Source organism: Macaca fascicularis, chromosome 20 (assembly GCF_037993035.2).
Source record: "Macaca fascicularis isolate 582-1 chromosome 20, T2T-MFA8v1.1".
NCBI classification, from domain to species: domain Eukaryota; kingdom Metazoa; phylum Chordata; class Mammalia; order Primates; family Cercopithecidae; genus Macaca; species Macaca fascicularis.
In genome coordinates this window covers 52,965,181-52,980,760 of record NC_088394.1, presented here as the reverse complement: position 1 = coordinate 52,980,760, position 15,580 = coordinate 52,965,181, and the positions used below count along the sequence as shown (strand labels likewise).

The 15,580-nt window shown below is 54.3% G+C and overlaps 1 protein-coding gene across 50 annotated transcripts in view; it reads right to left on the bottom strand.

Moving 5' to 3' along the window:
- SLC12A3 (solute carrier family 12 member 3) overlaps positions 1–9,771 on the bottom strand; it is a 65,872-nt gene extending 56,101 nt beyond the window's left edge. For 23 of the 50 annotated variants that reach the window (XR_012428854.1, XR_012428856.1, XR_012428858.1 and 20 more), the window contains exons 1-8: positions 9,474–9,771; positions 7,765–7,911; positions 6,622–6,697; positions 5,200–5,295; positions 4,789–4,928; positions 4,287–4,397; positions 2,540–2,651; positions 2,218–2,348 (exon numbers count right to left, since the gene is read on the bottom strand). Coding sequence is in view for 41 of the 50 variants with exons in the window: in XM_074027014.1 (XP_073883115.1) it covers positions 2,218–2,348; positions 2,540–2,651; positions 4,287–4,397; positions 4,789–4,928; positions 5,200–5,295; positions 6,622–6,697; positions 7,765–7,911; positions 9,474–9,755 (1,095 nt within the window). In the remaining 9 variants the exon portion in view is untranslated. The remainder of the gene's footprint in view (positions 1–2,217; positions 2,349–2,539; positions 2,652–4,286; positions 4,398–4,788; positions 4,929–5,199; positions 5,296–6,621; positions 6,698–7,764; positions 7,912–9,473) is intronic. The other 27 variants (XR_012428860.1, XR_012428853.1, XR_012428857.1 and 24 more) reach the window with 4 other exon arrangements.
- Positions 9,772–15,580: the final 5,809 nt, after the last annotated feature.

Sequence of the window (15,580 nt, the reverse complement as noted above, 5' to 3'; positions counted from 1 at the left end):
CCTCCATGTTCAGTCCTTTTGGTTTTTTGGGTTTTTTTGAGACGGAGTTCTGCTCTGTCGCCCAGGCTGGAGTGCAGTGGCGCGATCTTGGCTCACTGCAACCTCCGCCTCCTGGGTTCAAGCGATCCTCCTGCCTCAGCCTCCCGAGTAGCTGGGATTACAGGAGCCCACCACTACACCTGGCTAATTTTTGTGTTTTTAGTGGAGCCTAAAACATAGTTTCATCATGTTGGCCAGGCTGGTCTCAAACTCCTGACCTCAAGTGATCCACCTGCTCTGGCCTCCCAAAGTGCTGGGATTACAGGCATGAGCCACTGTGCCTGGCTCAATGCACAGTCCTTAATTTGCTTAAGAAAATGCATCAAGGAGTGCCTTCCAAATGAGACTGGAGGTTTGGGGTAGGGGTTAGCTGTGATTTCCAGCATGGGGCTAGCTCCGCATTCATCACCCCCTCTTGCCTGCCACCTCCTTTGAGCAAAGGCTCCGCCAGCTTCTCATCTTTCAAAACCCAGCTCTGGGCCGGGCGCGGTGGCTCACGCCTGTAATCCCAGCACTTTGGGAGGCCGAGACGGGCGGATCACGAGGTCAGGAGATCGAGACCATCCTGGCTAACACGGTGAAACCCCGTCTCTACTAAAAAATACAAAAAACTAGCCAGGCGAGGTGGCGGGCACCTATAGTCCCAGCTACTCGGGAGGCTGAGGCAGGAGAATGGCGTGAACCCGGGAGGCGGAGCTTGCAGTGAGCTGAGATCCGGCCACCGCACTCCAGCCTGGGTGACAGAGCGAGACTCCGTCTCAAAAAAAACAAAAAAACAAAAAAAACAAAAAAAAAAACCCAGCTCTGGCACCTCCTGCACCCAGAAATTCTGCTGGAACTCCTGCTAACATTAGTTTCTCCTTCTCCCCGATGGTGCAGCACTTTGTATTACTGCTCAAACACTGCATTTCACCACAATTCAGTCAGCAAACATGTACAGAGCACCTAGTATGTGCCAGACTCTGAGCTGGGAAGGAATAGGGAGATAGAGGCAAGTCTCTGTTCTCCAGATGCCAGGGCAACAGATACGCATTTGGCCTGACATCGTTATGCTGGGGGAACCATGACTCTGATGGAAGGGCTGCGAGAGATGATAGTTGAAGGAGGTATTTGAAAGACAAACAGACTGGGAGCAGTGGCTCACGCCTGTAATCCCAGCACTTTGGGAAGATGAATCGGGTGGATCACTTGAGGTCAGGAGATCGAGACCATCCTGATCAACATGGCAAAACCCCATCTCTACTAAAAATACAAAAAATTAGCCAGGCGTGGTGGCGGGTGCCTGTAGTCCCAGCTACTCGGGAGGCTGAGGTAGGAGAATGGCGTGAACCCGGGAGGTGGAGTTTGCAGTGAACCGAGATTGTACCACTGCACTTCAGCCTGGTCAATAGAGCGAGACTCCGTCTCAAAAAAAAAAAAAAAAATTAGCTGGGCATGGTGGCAGGTGCCTGTAGTCTTAGCTACTCTGGAGGCTGTGGCATGAGAATCACTTGAACCCAGGAGGCGGAGGCTGCAGTGAGCTGAGATCGTGCCACTGCACTCCAGTCTGGATGACAGAGCGAAACTCCAGCTCAAAAAAAAAAAAATAAGAAAGAGAAACAGAACAAAACTTTCAGGGTAAAAAAGCAAGTGTACGGAGTTGCAGGTAGAGAGTGCAGCACAGGCAAAGGTGTGGAGGAGGGACAGGGTAACATGGGCAAAGCAGTAGAGTCTTAGGGCTGGAGCAGGCTCATGGGAAGGGTGGCCCTGGTCAGGGATGAGGCTGGATAGGTGGGCTGGAGCCTTGAACGCCAAGCCAAGAAGCCTGCCTGCAGCAACGCAGTGGGGAGCCCTGGGAGGATGTCAGCCCAGATATGCATGAGCAAGGCTGAGTTCTTAAGGTCACAGCTGGGCCAGTCTTCCCCTAAAGCTGAGAGTTCTGGGAACTAGGGAGGAACCTAGCCATTTCGTGGTGCCCCTCAAGCCTAGAATACAGCTGGTCTTCATAAACAACCAGAGAACGGAATGGAATCGGTTGGATTGGGTTGAACTGAGCTGAGTTGGACTGGACTGGATTTTAGAAGCCCTGCCTCCCAGGTCTCAGTGCCCAGTGGCAGATGCCAGTAGAGCAGGAAGCAGGATTCTGCTCATAGCCCCTCTGCGGTGCCAGGACACAGGAGGGGCGGGTATTCTGCTCACCTTGAGGTCACCGGATATGTTGGCCCCTGCCAGGATGCCTGTGGCCGAGGGGAAGAAGATGGAAAACATTCCGAAGAAGGTGCCGTCTGGACCCCGCCAGTCAGGCACCAAGTTCTGGACAAAAATGTCCGCTGGAAAAGCAAGGCCTAAGTAAGGCTCACCTGGAGGGCTTGACCCCCCCTTGCTGGGACCTGATGGGCAGACAGCCCCTGACCATGGGATCGGGTAATCCCATCCTCCCAGTGTCCACACAATGGGCCAGATTCCTGGGCAGAGAGTCCCTGTCCCCAGAGCCATGGTCAGGGCCTCGATCAGCACATACCCCGGTAGCTGAAGAAGCCTTTGGAGGCCTTGTCCTCAGATGGGGGGATCAGCGTCCCCACCAAGTAGTTGGCAAAGGAGACCATGATGACAAGGAAGAACAGCACCTGGGCCTGGGTTGGGGGGGGTGGCGAAGGACCCCAGAGGTCAGATAATCTGGTTCTACCTTTCTGGGAAGCCCTGCCAGAAAATGATTTGCCCAGGGCCCGTTTCTCCATTATTCATTCACTCATTCATTCAACACCCATTATGCAGCAGGATCTGTTCAAGGAGTTGGGAATATAGATGGTACAGAGTTCAAGACCACTAAAGCCTCTTGTCTTGGCTGATAAATAAGGAGGATGAATTTAAAGTAAGAAGAGGTTTGGTAGGCTGAGGTGGGAGGATCACCTGAGGTCAGGAATTTGAGACCAGCCTGGCCAACATGGGGAAACCCTGTCTCTACTAAAAATACAGGCTGGATGCAGTGGCTCAAGCCTATAATCTCAGCACTTTGGGAGGCCGACGTGGGTGCATCACCTGAGGTCAGGAGTTTGAGATCAGCCTGGCCAACATGGTGAAACCCCATCTATACTAAAAACACAAAAATTAGCCAGGCGTGGTGGTGGGCGCCTATAATCCTAGCTACTCAGGAGGCTGAGGCAGGAGAACTGCTTGAGACCAGGAGGCAGAGGTTACAGTGAGCCGAGATCACACCTCTGCACCCCAGCCTAGGTGACAGAACGAGACTCCATCTCAAAAACAAATAAAGAAAGAAAGAAAGAAGAGGGAGTGTGATGGGGACTGGCTGGAGTTCATTTAGCAGGATGGCCTGGGAAGGTGTCACCAGAGAGGTGTTTAGCAGACACCTAAAGTGGGAGAACGAACAAGCCAGAGAACTGTCCGGGGAAGGGCATCCGAGGAAGAGAGAGGAGGCCACCCTCTGACAGCTGCAGGTCAGAGAATATAGGGAGAGGACAGGCTGCAGGGGCCAGGTCCTGCCCTGCCTGTAGGGCCTGTCCGGCCGAGTCTGCCAGCAGGATCCATGGTTCAGCTGAAGGCCACACCTCCCCAGGCTCCCTCGCAGCCATGTGCGACAGCACTAGTGCAGCTTCCAGATGGTGCCACAAAAAGAAAGAGAAAAGGGAATTCCCTCCCATTCATTTCCCCCTTCTTTGCTTTCCCTCTGACTGGAGGGCATGTGGGCATGGTGGACCAGGTAGACAAAGGCCACGTGCAGGGATGGAGGGAGCACAAGACGGAAGGAGTCTGGGTGCCCAGCCCCTGGAGCCACCATGCCCACCCTGGGCCATGTGGAACCTAGATTGTCACACAAAAGAGATACAAAGCAGCAGAGCACGGTGGCTCACACCTGTAATCCCAGCACTTTGGGAGGCCAAGGCAGGCAGATCACTTGAGGTCAGGAGTTTGCGACCAGCCTGACCAACATGGTGAAACCCCGTCTCTACAAAAAATACAAAAATTAGCTGGGTGTGGAGGCAGGGGCCTGTAATCCTAGCTACTCAGGAGGCTGAGGCAGGAGAATCGCTTGAACCTGGGAGGTGGAGGTTGCAGTGAGCCGAGATAGTACCACTGCACTCCAGGGTGGACATTGAGCAAGATTCTGTCTCAAAAAAGAGAAGAGAAGAGAAGAGAAGAGAAGAGAAGAGAAAAGAAAAAAGGCAGAGGACAAGGGAGGGCCCAGGCCTGGCGACCCCCGCTTTTCCACGTGACCACCTCCACGTCCCCCTCCTCCATGGCCTCCTCACCTTGGACTCCCACTCCATGCCGGCCAGGGAGATGGCCAGCAGCACAGTGACGGAGACCACGCCAATGATGCGGATGTCATTAATGGGGTCCACAATGGGTGCCCCATACTCCTGAGAAGGGAAAATGGGCCAGGCTGCAAGCCACCCTCTGAACTCCCCATCCCCCAGACTCTGCCCACCTAGGAGGCACCTCCTGTGGGGTGCACTCTTCTAGGACGACATTAACTCAAGCACCACCCCTGCCATCGTGTCCGCAAAGCAGCTGCTGCATGGGCCTGGACAATGTGGCCCTAAAGGCCACACACCACCCCCGCCAAAAGGGACTTCTGGGAAAGGAATGGTCTTTATTGGTGAGATTGTCACTCTCAGTGACAGTGATCAGGCTGTGGTTCCTGATGGGTGAAGTCAGGCAGGGAGCAGGAGGGCCCCGCCTAGACGGGGCGGAGGAGAGTGCAGTGGGCTACCCGGATCCCTCTACCCAGGGTCCAGCCCCCGGCCTCACCTGGAGCAGGTCCCGCACAGTCTCTGCAAAGCCCACGGTGTGCATGGCCACACCCACAGCATTGGCGAAAGCGAAAATGAGGCCGATGGAGCCCCCAAGCTCTGGGCCCAGACTCCGGGAGATAAGGAAGTAGGTGCCACCTATCAGGGCAGAGTCGGGAACCATGAAACCAGAGGAGTCGGTTCGCTGGGGTGGACTCGGGGCAGGCAGAGGCCAGGAGAGGGTGGCCACGGGACCCACGGCGCAGGAGACAGCTGAGGCCATCTCGTGGTGTAGACAGCCTGCCTAGAGCCCTCTCCTGGAACCACAGGAGCAGCTGGGTGTCCCATTGGGTTGGGGAAGTTGGGAGTCCTGTTCCCAGGATTAGCAGCCCACGAGAGGAGGGCCTTGGTGGGAAGGGGGATGGCCCACCTGACTTGACCTTGCCGTTGGTGGAGATGGCCGAGATGGAGAGGCCTGTGATGGAGGTCACTGTGACCGACAGCAGGATGATGATCCAGGTCAGGACTGCAGGGAGCACCCAAAGCTTAGGCAGGGCATTTCCCGGGGAGGAGCACCAGTTTGCCTACTCATTCACCATGCAACCTATGTTCATCTCCCTTCTCTGAGCTTCAGTTTTCTCATCTGAAAAATGGGTCTCTGTCACTTTGGGAGGCCGAGGCGGGCGGTTCACAAGGTCAGGAGTTCAAGACCAGCCTGGCCAACATGGCGAAACCCCGTCTCTACTAAAAATACAAAAATTAGCTGGGCATGGTGGCACATGCCTGTAATCCCAGCTACTTGGGAGGCTGAGGCAGAGAACTGCTTGAACCTGGGAGGCAGCAATTGCAGTGAGCCGAGACCACGCCACTGCACTCCAGCCTGAGGCGACAGAGCGAGACTTCATCTCAAAAAAAAAAAAAAAAAAAAGGGTCTCTGTCTACCTCCTGCCATACTCTGAATAGCCAGGGAGCCCTTGAGCCAGCATTTGTTGGATTGTTAGGCATGAGGGGGAAGCTACCCTCATTTAATAATAAAAAAATAAAGTAGCAGTTACCACTCTGTGATCACCTCTGGGAGCCAAATCTGTGCTGTGTTTTTACCTGCATCCTGTAAATCCCACAACAGCTCCATGAGGTATGTTCTGTTATCACCCTCATTTTCCTAATGAGGAATCCAGGGCTCAGAGAGGTGAAGAAACTTGCCCAAAGTCACACAGCAGGCTACAGAGCAGCTGTAGGCTACAGAATGAAGTTTTTTTTTTTTTTTTTTTTTTTTTGAGATGGAGTCTCATACTCTGTCACCCAGACTGGAGTGCAGTGGCGTGATCTCGGCTCACTGCAATCTCTGCCTCCCAGGTTCAAGCAATTCTCTGCCTCAGCCTCCCGAGTAGCTGGGATTACAGGCACCCGCCAATCAAGCCTGGCTAATTTTTTTATATTTTTAGTAGAGACAGGGTTTCACCATGTTGGCCAGGCTGGTCTTGAACTCCTGACCTCGTGATCCACCTGCCTCGGCCTCCCAAAGTTCTGGGATTGCAGCCTCCCAAAGTGTGAGCCGCTGAGCCCGGCCAGAGGGCAACTTTCTAACCTGCATGCTTCGAGGTAGAAATGAGCTCTGAGAGGTTAAGTGGCTTACTGAGGGCAAATAGCCCTTAGGCCTACTGACCCCATGTCCAGCGTGCCTCTGCCACACCCCCCGACCCCTGTCACTGCAGGGGCTTGAGACGGCACCAGGGAGGAGCAGGCCTGGCCCTTTGGTCTCTGCAGCTCAAGTTTAATCCTGCAACCTCGGGGCCTGGGAAGAACAGGATTCAGGCAGGCCCTCCCTCCTCTTCCCCAGAGGGGCACTCACCGATGCCTGCCTGGGCCGTAATCCAGGGCAGCCGCAGGTAGAGGATCACGCCCCAGATGTTGAGCATGCAACGAATCTGGGAGGACAGGGGGGTCAGAGGGCACCTGGGTGGACACCCCAAGGCCAAACAACAAGTCCCTGTCCCTTGCTATGGCAGGGTATCAAGCACCTAGGCCCTGGGGACAACTGGGTCCCTTCTTCACCCACGTCAGTAGGTTCCGAGTCTGGTTCTATGGGGCAAGAGGGTGAGAGGCACCCAGAGACCCACCTATCCCTCCCGCCCTCCCATTGAGGCCTGACGCTGGGCTACGAGCACTGTCCCCCCTCACTGTATCCATCCCAAGCCCAGGATCCTGTGTCTGCCAGGCACGACCATGGCCCCAGTGGTCGGCAGTTGATCCAGAGCCTGGCATTTACAGGGAGCTCAGCAAATGCCAGGTGAGCCAGTGCCCCATGTACAAGCAGATATCAGAGCTCAGGGGGCTGTGACTTCAGCTTCCAAATTTAAAGCAAAACCAAAGGCCGAGATGGAGGCTGAAGCTTCCAGGTGGGAGGGGCTGGTGTAGTTGCCGGCCCCACTGAGTTGCAGGGCTGTTCCCGGCTCTGGCAACACAGCCCGGGAGGGAGATCCCAGCTCTGAATATGAGCATCTGGGGGTCGGGGAGGGCTCGTGGTTCAGATGGAGAAACGGAGGCACAGCAAGTTGGCAGCGTTAAGATCAGAACCCCAGCCTCCTGCCTCCCAGAGCAGGGCTAAAGCCTTCTACACCCCATAAGATCCCCTCTGTAAAGTCCCATAATGTCTCCAAAGCCAAATGTACTTGATTCTCTACTGTCTGGAAACTTAATCCTGCTCTACACTACAGCAAACCTTTTCCTTCACTTCATGGAGGAGAAAAACACATTTACGGAATTGTGTGTTTAGTGCAGCCCCCTGGTGGCTTTTTAGGGAAATACAGTTTCTTCTAATTACTTCCTGGCAGGCAATAATCTATTATTGATTGATCTATTAACTCATTGAATTCATTGTACAGATGGGAAACTGAAGCCCCACCAGGGCCTGAGAGTCAGAGCTGAGCCTGGATGGAGCTCTGCCACCCCACCCCCATTTCTGGACATCAAGCAGCACCCACACCCCACTCACCATCACCCCCTTGACCCAGCCGAAGCGCACGGGCTCCTCGGGGTTCTTCTCGCTGCTGGTGCCTGCCTCGTCCTCCACCAGCCCATCAGTCATCTCGTGACTGGGCCGGCTGTCAAAGGCCAGGGCGTGCAGGTGTCTGCCTTCCTGCTGGCAGCCCAGAGACCACGAGTCAGGCAGGTAGGGGTGCTAGGGACGGCGACTCTGCATCCAGCCCACTGACCTGCACCACTGTGCCCCATACCGGGCACCCCCCGGCCCCTCAGCCCACTGGGTGTTGAGCTGCTTGAGGGGCTTTTAAAATGCTCCCTAGGCCAGGAGCGGTGGCTCATGCCTGTAGTCCCAGCACTTTAGGAGGCCAAGGTGGGTGGATCGCTTGAGCTCAGGAGTTCAAGACCAGCCTGGGCAACAAGGTAAAACCCTGTCTCTACTAAGAAATACAAAAATTAGCTGGGCATGGTGGCATGCACCTGTAGTCCCAGCTACTCAGGAGGCTGACATAGGAGGATCTCTTGAAGCCAGGAGGTGGAGGTTGCAGTGAGCCAAGATCAGATGCCACGGTTGACTGGGAGTCCTGGGCGCTCCTGCTCATAACACCTCTTCCCCCTGGGACAGCAGTGGTCTTGGAAGTGATTAGGCAGTTGCCCAGCCTTGTAACGGGGGACAGGATTATTATCACCCTGGAGAGGTGAAAGCTTGTCCAAGGCCACATAGTTGGTCCCTGGAGGGCTGGGTCTTGAAACCAGGCCTCTACCTCTGGGGCACTGGGAGGTCTCCTGGTTTGTGCCCCAAGTGACTGATGCCCTCCTCTGGGGCTTTCTTCCTGGCACTTCATCTCAGTGTGGAGCAAAGGGCCATGTCTTGGTTTGCTCTAGGGTGGGGAAAAGTCCTGTCAATTTGTCAAGTCTTAGCTTCAGAATCAAGAACAATTCTGGGCTGGGCGTGGTGGCTCATGCCTGTAATTCCAGCACGTTGGGAGGCCAAGGTGGGTGAATCCTTTGAGGTCAGGAGTTCGAGACCAGCCTGACCAACATGGCAAAACCCTATCTCTACTAAAAATACAAAAATTAGCTGGCCATGGTGGTGCACGCCTGTAATCCCAGCTACTCGGGAGGCTGAGGCAGGAGAATCACTTGAACCCAGCAGGTGGAGGTTCCAGTGAGCCGAGATTGCACCACTGCACTCCAGCCTGGGTGACAGAGCCGGACTCTGTCTCCAACAACAACAAAAAAAAAAAAAAAAAAAAAAGAAAGAAAAAGAAAAAAGAACAATTCTGCCCAATTGTCACATGGGAAAAGGGAGGCCAGACAAGGGTCATGACAATCCAGTTTCCAGCCCTCCACTCTTCACAGTCCAGCCTCCCAGGCAGCAAGCCTGGCGAGCCCCCTGTCTGAGGTGAACCTTCCCAGGCCCGTCTTTCCCTATCTCTTTCAGGTGTGTGCAACCTGCTTGCATGCTTCTACTCACTGGAAGCTCATTACCTCTCTAGGCCTCCCACTCTACCTTTGGGGTTCTAGTGATTGGCTGATAGACATTCCAACATGTGTGCAGAGTTCTGCAGCTTCACTATTTCACTGGGGCCTCTCAATCCAGGAAGAAGACACTCCTCCATCCCCATGGCACAGATGACAGAACCGAGACCCAGAGAGGTTAGGTAACTGTGTCGAGGTCACACAGCAGGGAAGTGGCCAGTCTTCTGAGATAGCACTTACCTTCAGGAAGGAGTGCAGGTCGGCCAGTGTGGGCCGGACCTTCCGGGGCTCCCCAGGCTGGGTGCTGTTGGCATAGTGCTCATACGCGGGCACCACATCGATCGTGTTGTAGCCGAAGGTACGCATGCAGAAGGTGCTGCCGTGGGTCAGGTGGCTGGGGTGGCTGCTGTCACAGGCAGCTGGTGGAGACGGCTCATCACTGCTCAGCAGCGTGCTGATGGTGAAGCGCCCGCTACACAAAGTAGCGTCCCCAGGCGTCTCTGTGGAGGGCAGTTCTGCCATTGTCGCCTGGGTGTCCAGGGTCGGCAAGGACACATAGGGTGGTTTTATAGGCTGCGTCTGCACTGGGGAGGAGGCAGGGAGGTTGGCCTAAACCGCCTGTGGCTGGTGAGCAGGGTCCCCAGACAGGGCGGGAGGCAGAGCACCATTTGATTGTGGAGATAGAGGACCCGCCTTGGATCTGCAGGGCTGGGCTGGCCCAAAGCCAGCCACTCCCTGAGTCCTGGAGTGGCTCCTCTGAGTCTGGGGGCAGCAGAGATCTCCAGCCAGGACCCAAGAAGGAACAGCTGTCAGAGAGGACCCTGAGGGGTCCTATAAGGGATCCTAGAGATAGCCTGGTGGCCTGAGGACACACTATGGGTCCTACTCTATAAGAGTTCAAAAACCTCTCATATTAGTATTTGGTTTTAAAAAATTTATTTAGGGCAGGGCATGGTGGCTCATGCCTATAATCCCAGCACTTTGGGAGGCCGAGATGGGCGGATCACCTGAAGTCGGGAGTTCGAGACCAGCCTGACCAATATGGAGAAACCCCGTCTCTACTAAAAATACAAAATTAGCTGGGTGTGGTGGCGCATGACTGTAATCCCAGCTACTTAGGAGGCTGAGACAGGAGAATTGCTTGAACCCAGGAGGCAGGAGGCGGAGGTTGTGGTGAGCCGAGACTACGCCATTGCACTCCAGCCTGGGCAACAAGAGCGAAACTCTGTCTCAAAAAAAAAAAAAAAAAAATTTATTTTGTATTGGGAGGCCTAGGTGGACAGATCACCTGAGGTTGGGAGTTCGAGACCAGCCTGGCCAACATGGTGAAACCACGTCTCTACTAAAAATAAAAGAAATTAGCTGGGCGTAGTGGCGGGCACCTGTAATCCCAGCTACTTGGGAGGCTGAGGCAGGAGAATTGCTTGAACCAGGAGGCAGAGGTTGCAGTGAGCTGAGATTGAGCCATTGCACTCCAGCCTGGGCAACAGAGAGAGACTCTGTCTCAAAAAATAAATAAATAAATAAATAAATAATTTTAAATTATTATTTAGTAGTTTTGAATAGATGAATTACATAATTTTTTTTGAGATAGGGTCTTCCTCTGTCACGCAGGCTGGAATGCAGTGGCACAATCACAGCTCACTGAAGCCTCACCCACCAGAGCTCAAGAATCCTCCCTCCTCAGCCTCCCAAGTAGCTGGGGCCACAGGGACACACCATCATGTTTGGCTAATTTGTTTTTACTTTTTGTAGAGATGGGGTTTCAAGTCACCCCAACCACCCCACCCTGGTTACCCAGGCTGGTCTCAAACTCCTGACTCAAGTGAGTCTCCTACCTCAGCCTTCCACCTCCCAAAGTGTTGGGATTGCAGGCGTGAGCCACTGCACCCAGCTGGTATAACATTTCAAAAGATGTACACACACACACCCAAAGTTAGTCTCTTTAGCTCCAACCTGTCTCCCAACGTCTATGTGTCCCTCCAGAGACATCTCAGTATATTTACAAGTAACTTCAAACCAGAGTTCAGCAGGTCAGAATTGGAATCCATATCCACCAATAGACTGACAAGCCCTGGGGCTTGGGACCAGCCGGTGGCCTCCAGGGCCCCTAGGCACCACCCAAAGTATGGGTTTCCCTGGGCTCTGCCTGCAGGGCCATTGGGTTATAAAGCCTGGGGAGCCAGCGCCTTTCCTGGTTCCTGAAACCATCCCAGACAAGGCACCACAGCTCCCATAGGAGCAGTCCCCCTACCAGTGCTGGACCAGGTCAGGACCCAATTTTGCCAGCACTCTGAGGCCACACCTTGAATGCTGGTGGCATGGGAGCCGCACTCTCGTTACCAGAGGTGCCTAAGCCATTGCAGGGAGGAAGTGGTTGAAATTTGAGCTGTCAGGGGATGCAAGAGGGGAGTCAGGGTCTTGAGAGATGAGTTAGTGGGCACACACTTGATGTGTCACCAGAAATGGAGGGCGTATTTTCCCAGCTGTTATGAGGGCTCTCAGTGTCAGCCCCTATGGTGCTGGCCTCACCTGTGGTCACCTTTCTTCTCAGAGGCCAGCATTCAATGACTGACGGATATGGGTATAAAGACCTGGCACCCTGCCCTAGCTGAGGCTTTGGGTATACACCGAAGCTTACTTCTCCCTCTGTCCAGCCCTGCTTCCTTCCCTTCTACCCACAAGTACTGACCCCAAGAGGCTCCCTGTTGAATGCCCTGCACACACCCCCCGATCTTGGAGTCTGCTACTCAGAAGTAGGGTGACCTAGTGGCTCACAAGAAAATCACTGATCTGTCACCTCTGCTGAGTTTCCCATCTTGCTGCCATTCACCCAACAAACCTTTACTGACCACCCACCATGCCATGGGTGGCGATAGGAGCCAAGGACACCCATGGTGGGCATTGTGCCCGTGCTCACGAAGCTGCTCAGTTCGTGAGGGAAATCAGTGTGGAAACAGATCAGCCCAGCTGTGTAGTGAGGGTAGCAATGGGAGAGATGTCCCTGGAGGAGGGTCAGAGTAGGGACAGCCAGGGAAGGCTTCCTGGAGGAGGGGACCCCTGACCTGATTCTTAGAGAATAAGTTGCTCTTCCTGGAGGCAGGGGATAGAAAGGCCATCGCCAGCTCTAGACATCTGAGCTTGGCTTATGCTCTGGCTCTGGTCATCTTTGGGAAGGATACGGAGGGACACACCTCCTCTCCCTCCGTAGCCCTGCCTCTTAGACTTGGGCTTATAGAGTTCACACAGGTCCCCCACAGGACTGGCTCTACAGTGCTCGAAATCCTTAGGGCTCCATGACCCCCAACAGCAAGTCAGCACTGGGTGATTGAGAACTCACAGGTAGGCCTGGCTGGCTCACTCTGTCCCCCTTGCTAACCCTCTTACTCCTCGTCCAGAGGTACTGGGGACAGGTGTACCTACTCAGCTGTAGGGCCAGGCAGAACGGGTAGGTGAAATGCTCAGCCGGTGTTAGGGCAGCAAACACTGTTGGGGAGTCCACCTCCAAGATGAGGGTCTAGGAGTCCCACACAATCATGGATAAGTTTTCATACGTCAGTGCACTTTTCTGGGGAGGAGACAGAAATTTCATCCACCTTGTTAGACTCACAAAGGCAGGGATCTGGCCCTGTTTTGTTCAGTGATAATCCCAGGCAACAAAACAGTACAGAGTGGGTATTCAACAAACGCTTGTTGAATTATGAAGGGGACACAGAAGCAAAGAGGGCGAAGGATGGCTCCGTGGAAATCCTTGGCTGACAGAATGACCCCAAGCAGGGTTGATGAAACTGGCCACTCCACAGGCCCTCTCAGCTCAGCATTCAGCCTCTAGTTTCGCATCTAGAGGTGAGCTGAGGATAACAGGACCTCAATGACAAACCCCAAAGGTTACGATCACTGTGCATTTTTTTTTTTTTGCAAAGCTTATACATTTACCATAGGTGTTAATTTTTAAATCTTCTCAGGGCACCTCTTAATGACCCACAGGCCTCCCTACCCACTTCCCTGGATTCCCAGCCCCTCCTCAGAGAGGCATCTGCCAGTGGGGCTGAAGGCTTGAGGGCCCCACCCTGGTTTTGTTAGGGGAGAGGATTTGTGGAGGCTTCTCTCTGCTCAGTCCCTCATGGGGCCCTCGGGGCAGATCTTATCGCTCATCTCCCTCTTAAACTGCCATTTGTCTGGCGAAAATCACAGCTGCCCTTTATCCGCTCACACCATTCCTACACACCCTGTCCCTGGGCAACTGTGGAAAATTCCTGATTAAGATCTCACAGAAGAAGGAGCCTGAAGGGGCCCGGGCTGGTTTCCAGCAGCGCTGTGGCCCTGGGCAGAGTGAGGGGCCCTGACTGTGCTTGCCAAGGGTGACCTTGGGCAAGTCACTCGCTCCTCCCTCCAGAAAACCCTGGCCTGTTCAGCTCCAGAGTCCCTTTCTGTTCAGCAGGGGGACATTTGCTTCTTCAAGAAACCTCTTCTGCCCCTCTGCCTCTCTATGGGGTAAGATAGGGTTTTAGCAGGTCCCCTCGAAGGACTCATCAACAGGACATGCTGAGAGACTGTCAGACACCTTGTCCCGAAGCACAGATCCCCAGGAAGGGGAAGTTGCATTTGGATGGAATTTAATCAATTTCAGAAATGTTTACAGAGGCACTCTTTTTGATGGTCAGTGGGGACACAGTGCTAGGTCAAACACAGTCCCTATCTTTCAGGACTCTGGCTTCCGGGAGAACCCATGGGCCAGGCCCTTCTGATCTGAGGTTCTATGTGCCTGGAGCAAAGCCCTTGATTTGGCTGCAAAGAGTCTCAGTTCTGGCCGTTTCTGTGTGACTTTGAGCATGAAACTGACTTGGGTGAACCCCAGCTTTGCAGCAGCAAAATGGAAATGCCTCCTCTACCAGTGCCAGGCATCCCTCTCCCCTGGCTGAGTGCCGTGGGCCCTTCGGATCTCCTGGATCTCAGACAGAACAGGAGCAGTGAAGAAGCGGAAACTCTCAGCTGTCAGGAAACCGGAGAAGCGGAAATCCCAGAGAAGCAGAAACCCCAGATGCAGGTCCTGAAACGCTAAGGACAGAAGGCCCTGCTGCAACCTCAGAAGCTCAGGGCCTCCTGTCTTTGCGGCTACAGAGGCAACTCGGCATTTATTGTGTTCCTCCTGTGTACCGAGCACTGAACCTCACAGCCTAACCTGGCAGATAGACCAGCAAGGAGATCATGCAACTGGCCAGCAGAGGAGGAAGGCTGTCCAGAGGAAGGAGGGGAGAGGGGAGGGTAGGTGTGTGGGTGAGGATGGAGGGGAGATGAGGACAGGGGAGAGGAGGGAAAGGAGCTCAGGAGGGGTGTGGTCAGTGCAGGGGGAGAGGCAGTGGGACTGAGGCCCACATAGTGCTGTGGGGTGGGGAAAGGAGGGAAGAAATGGTGGCAGATGAGGCTAAAAGGGATCTAATTGTTTCTTCACCCCATTGCGTTTATTGAGTCCCTACTGCACACCACGCCCTGTGCTAGGCAAGGAAGGCACCACAGGGAACAAGACACAGACCCTGCCCTCCTAGAGCTCACATTCTAATGGGAGATTCTGTGGACCTGAGCAAGAGGAGGTGAGGGGCAAACATCAGAGTTTTTTGAAAGCTGCAGGTGATTTTGAGGAGCGGTCTGGGCTGAGATCCAGCGGGTTGCAGAGGACAAGCTTTCACACACAGACTCCCACCCCAACCCCATCCCCAGGTCCTTGCGTCCGGCCCGGTCCCACGAGGCTCGCCTGGAGAGGATGGGTATGATGCAACCCTGGTGTCGTGAAATAGCCGGGTAAGAGGATGCGCTGCTCGTCGGCCTGATTCACAACACCAGCTGCAGCAACGATACCAGAACTCCGCCGGCTTCCTCCTCTGGGGTGTGGCTCCTCTGGTTTTGAGACAGTGATGAACCCATACAACATCTTCCCCAACCAATGGCTGCCCCAGGCCAGTATGGCACCAGGGCCCAGGGGTGCACAGGGTGGAATCTGGGTCCCTGCCCACAAGGGCTCACAGACTTGATGCTTGTGAGGAAGAGGGGAACACACATAAAAAAAAACCTGTACAATGCAGGGGGTGCAGAGAAACAATGGAGGTACAGGGCACTGGGAAGGCCTAGGAAGCCAGAGGCTGGACTGCAACCTCCTCAGCAACCAGGACCAAGAAATTGAGCCTTGAAGATGGGTGCAGGGGCTCACACCTGTAATCCCACCACTTTGGGAGGCTGAGGCAGGTGGATCATGAGGTCAGGAGATCAAGACCAGCCTGGCCAAGATGGTGAAACCTCATCTCTACTAAAAATACCAAAATTAGCCGGGCGTGGTGGCAGGCACCTGTAAT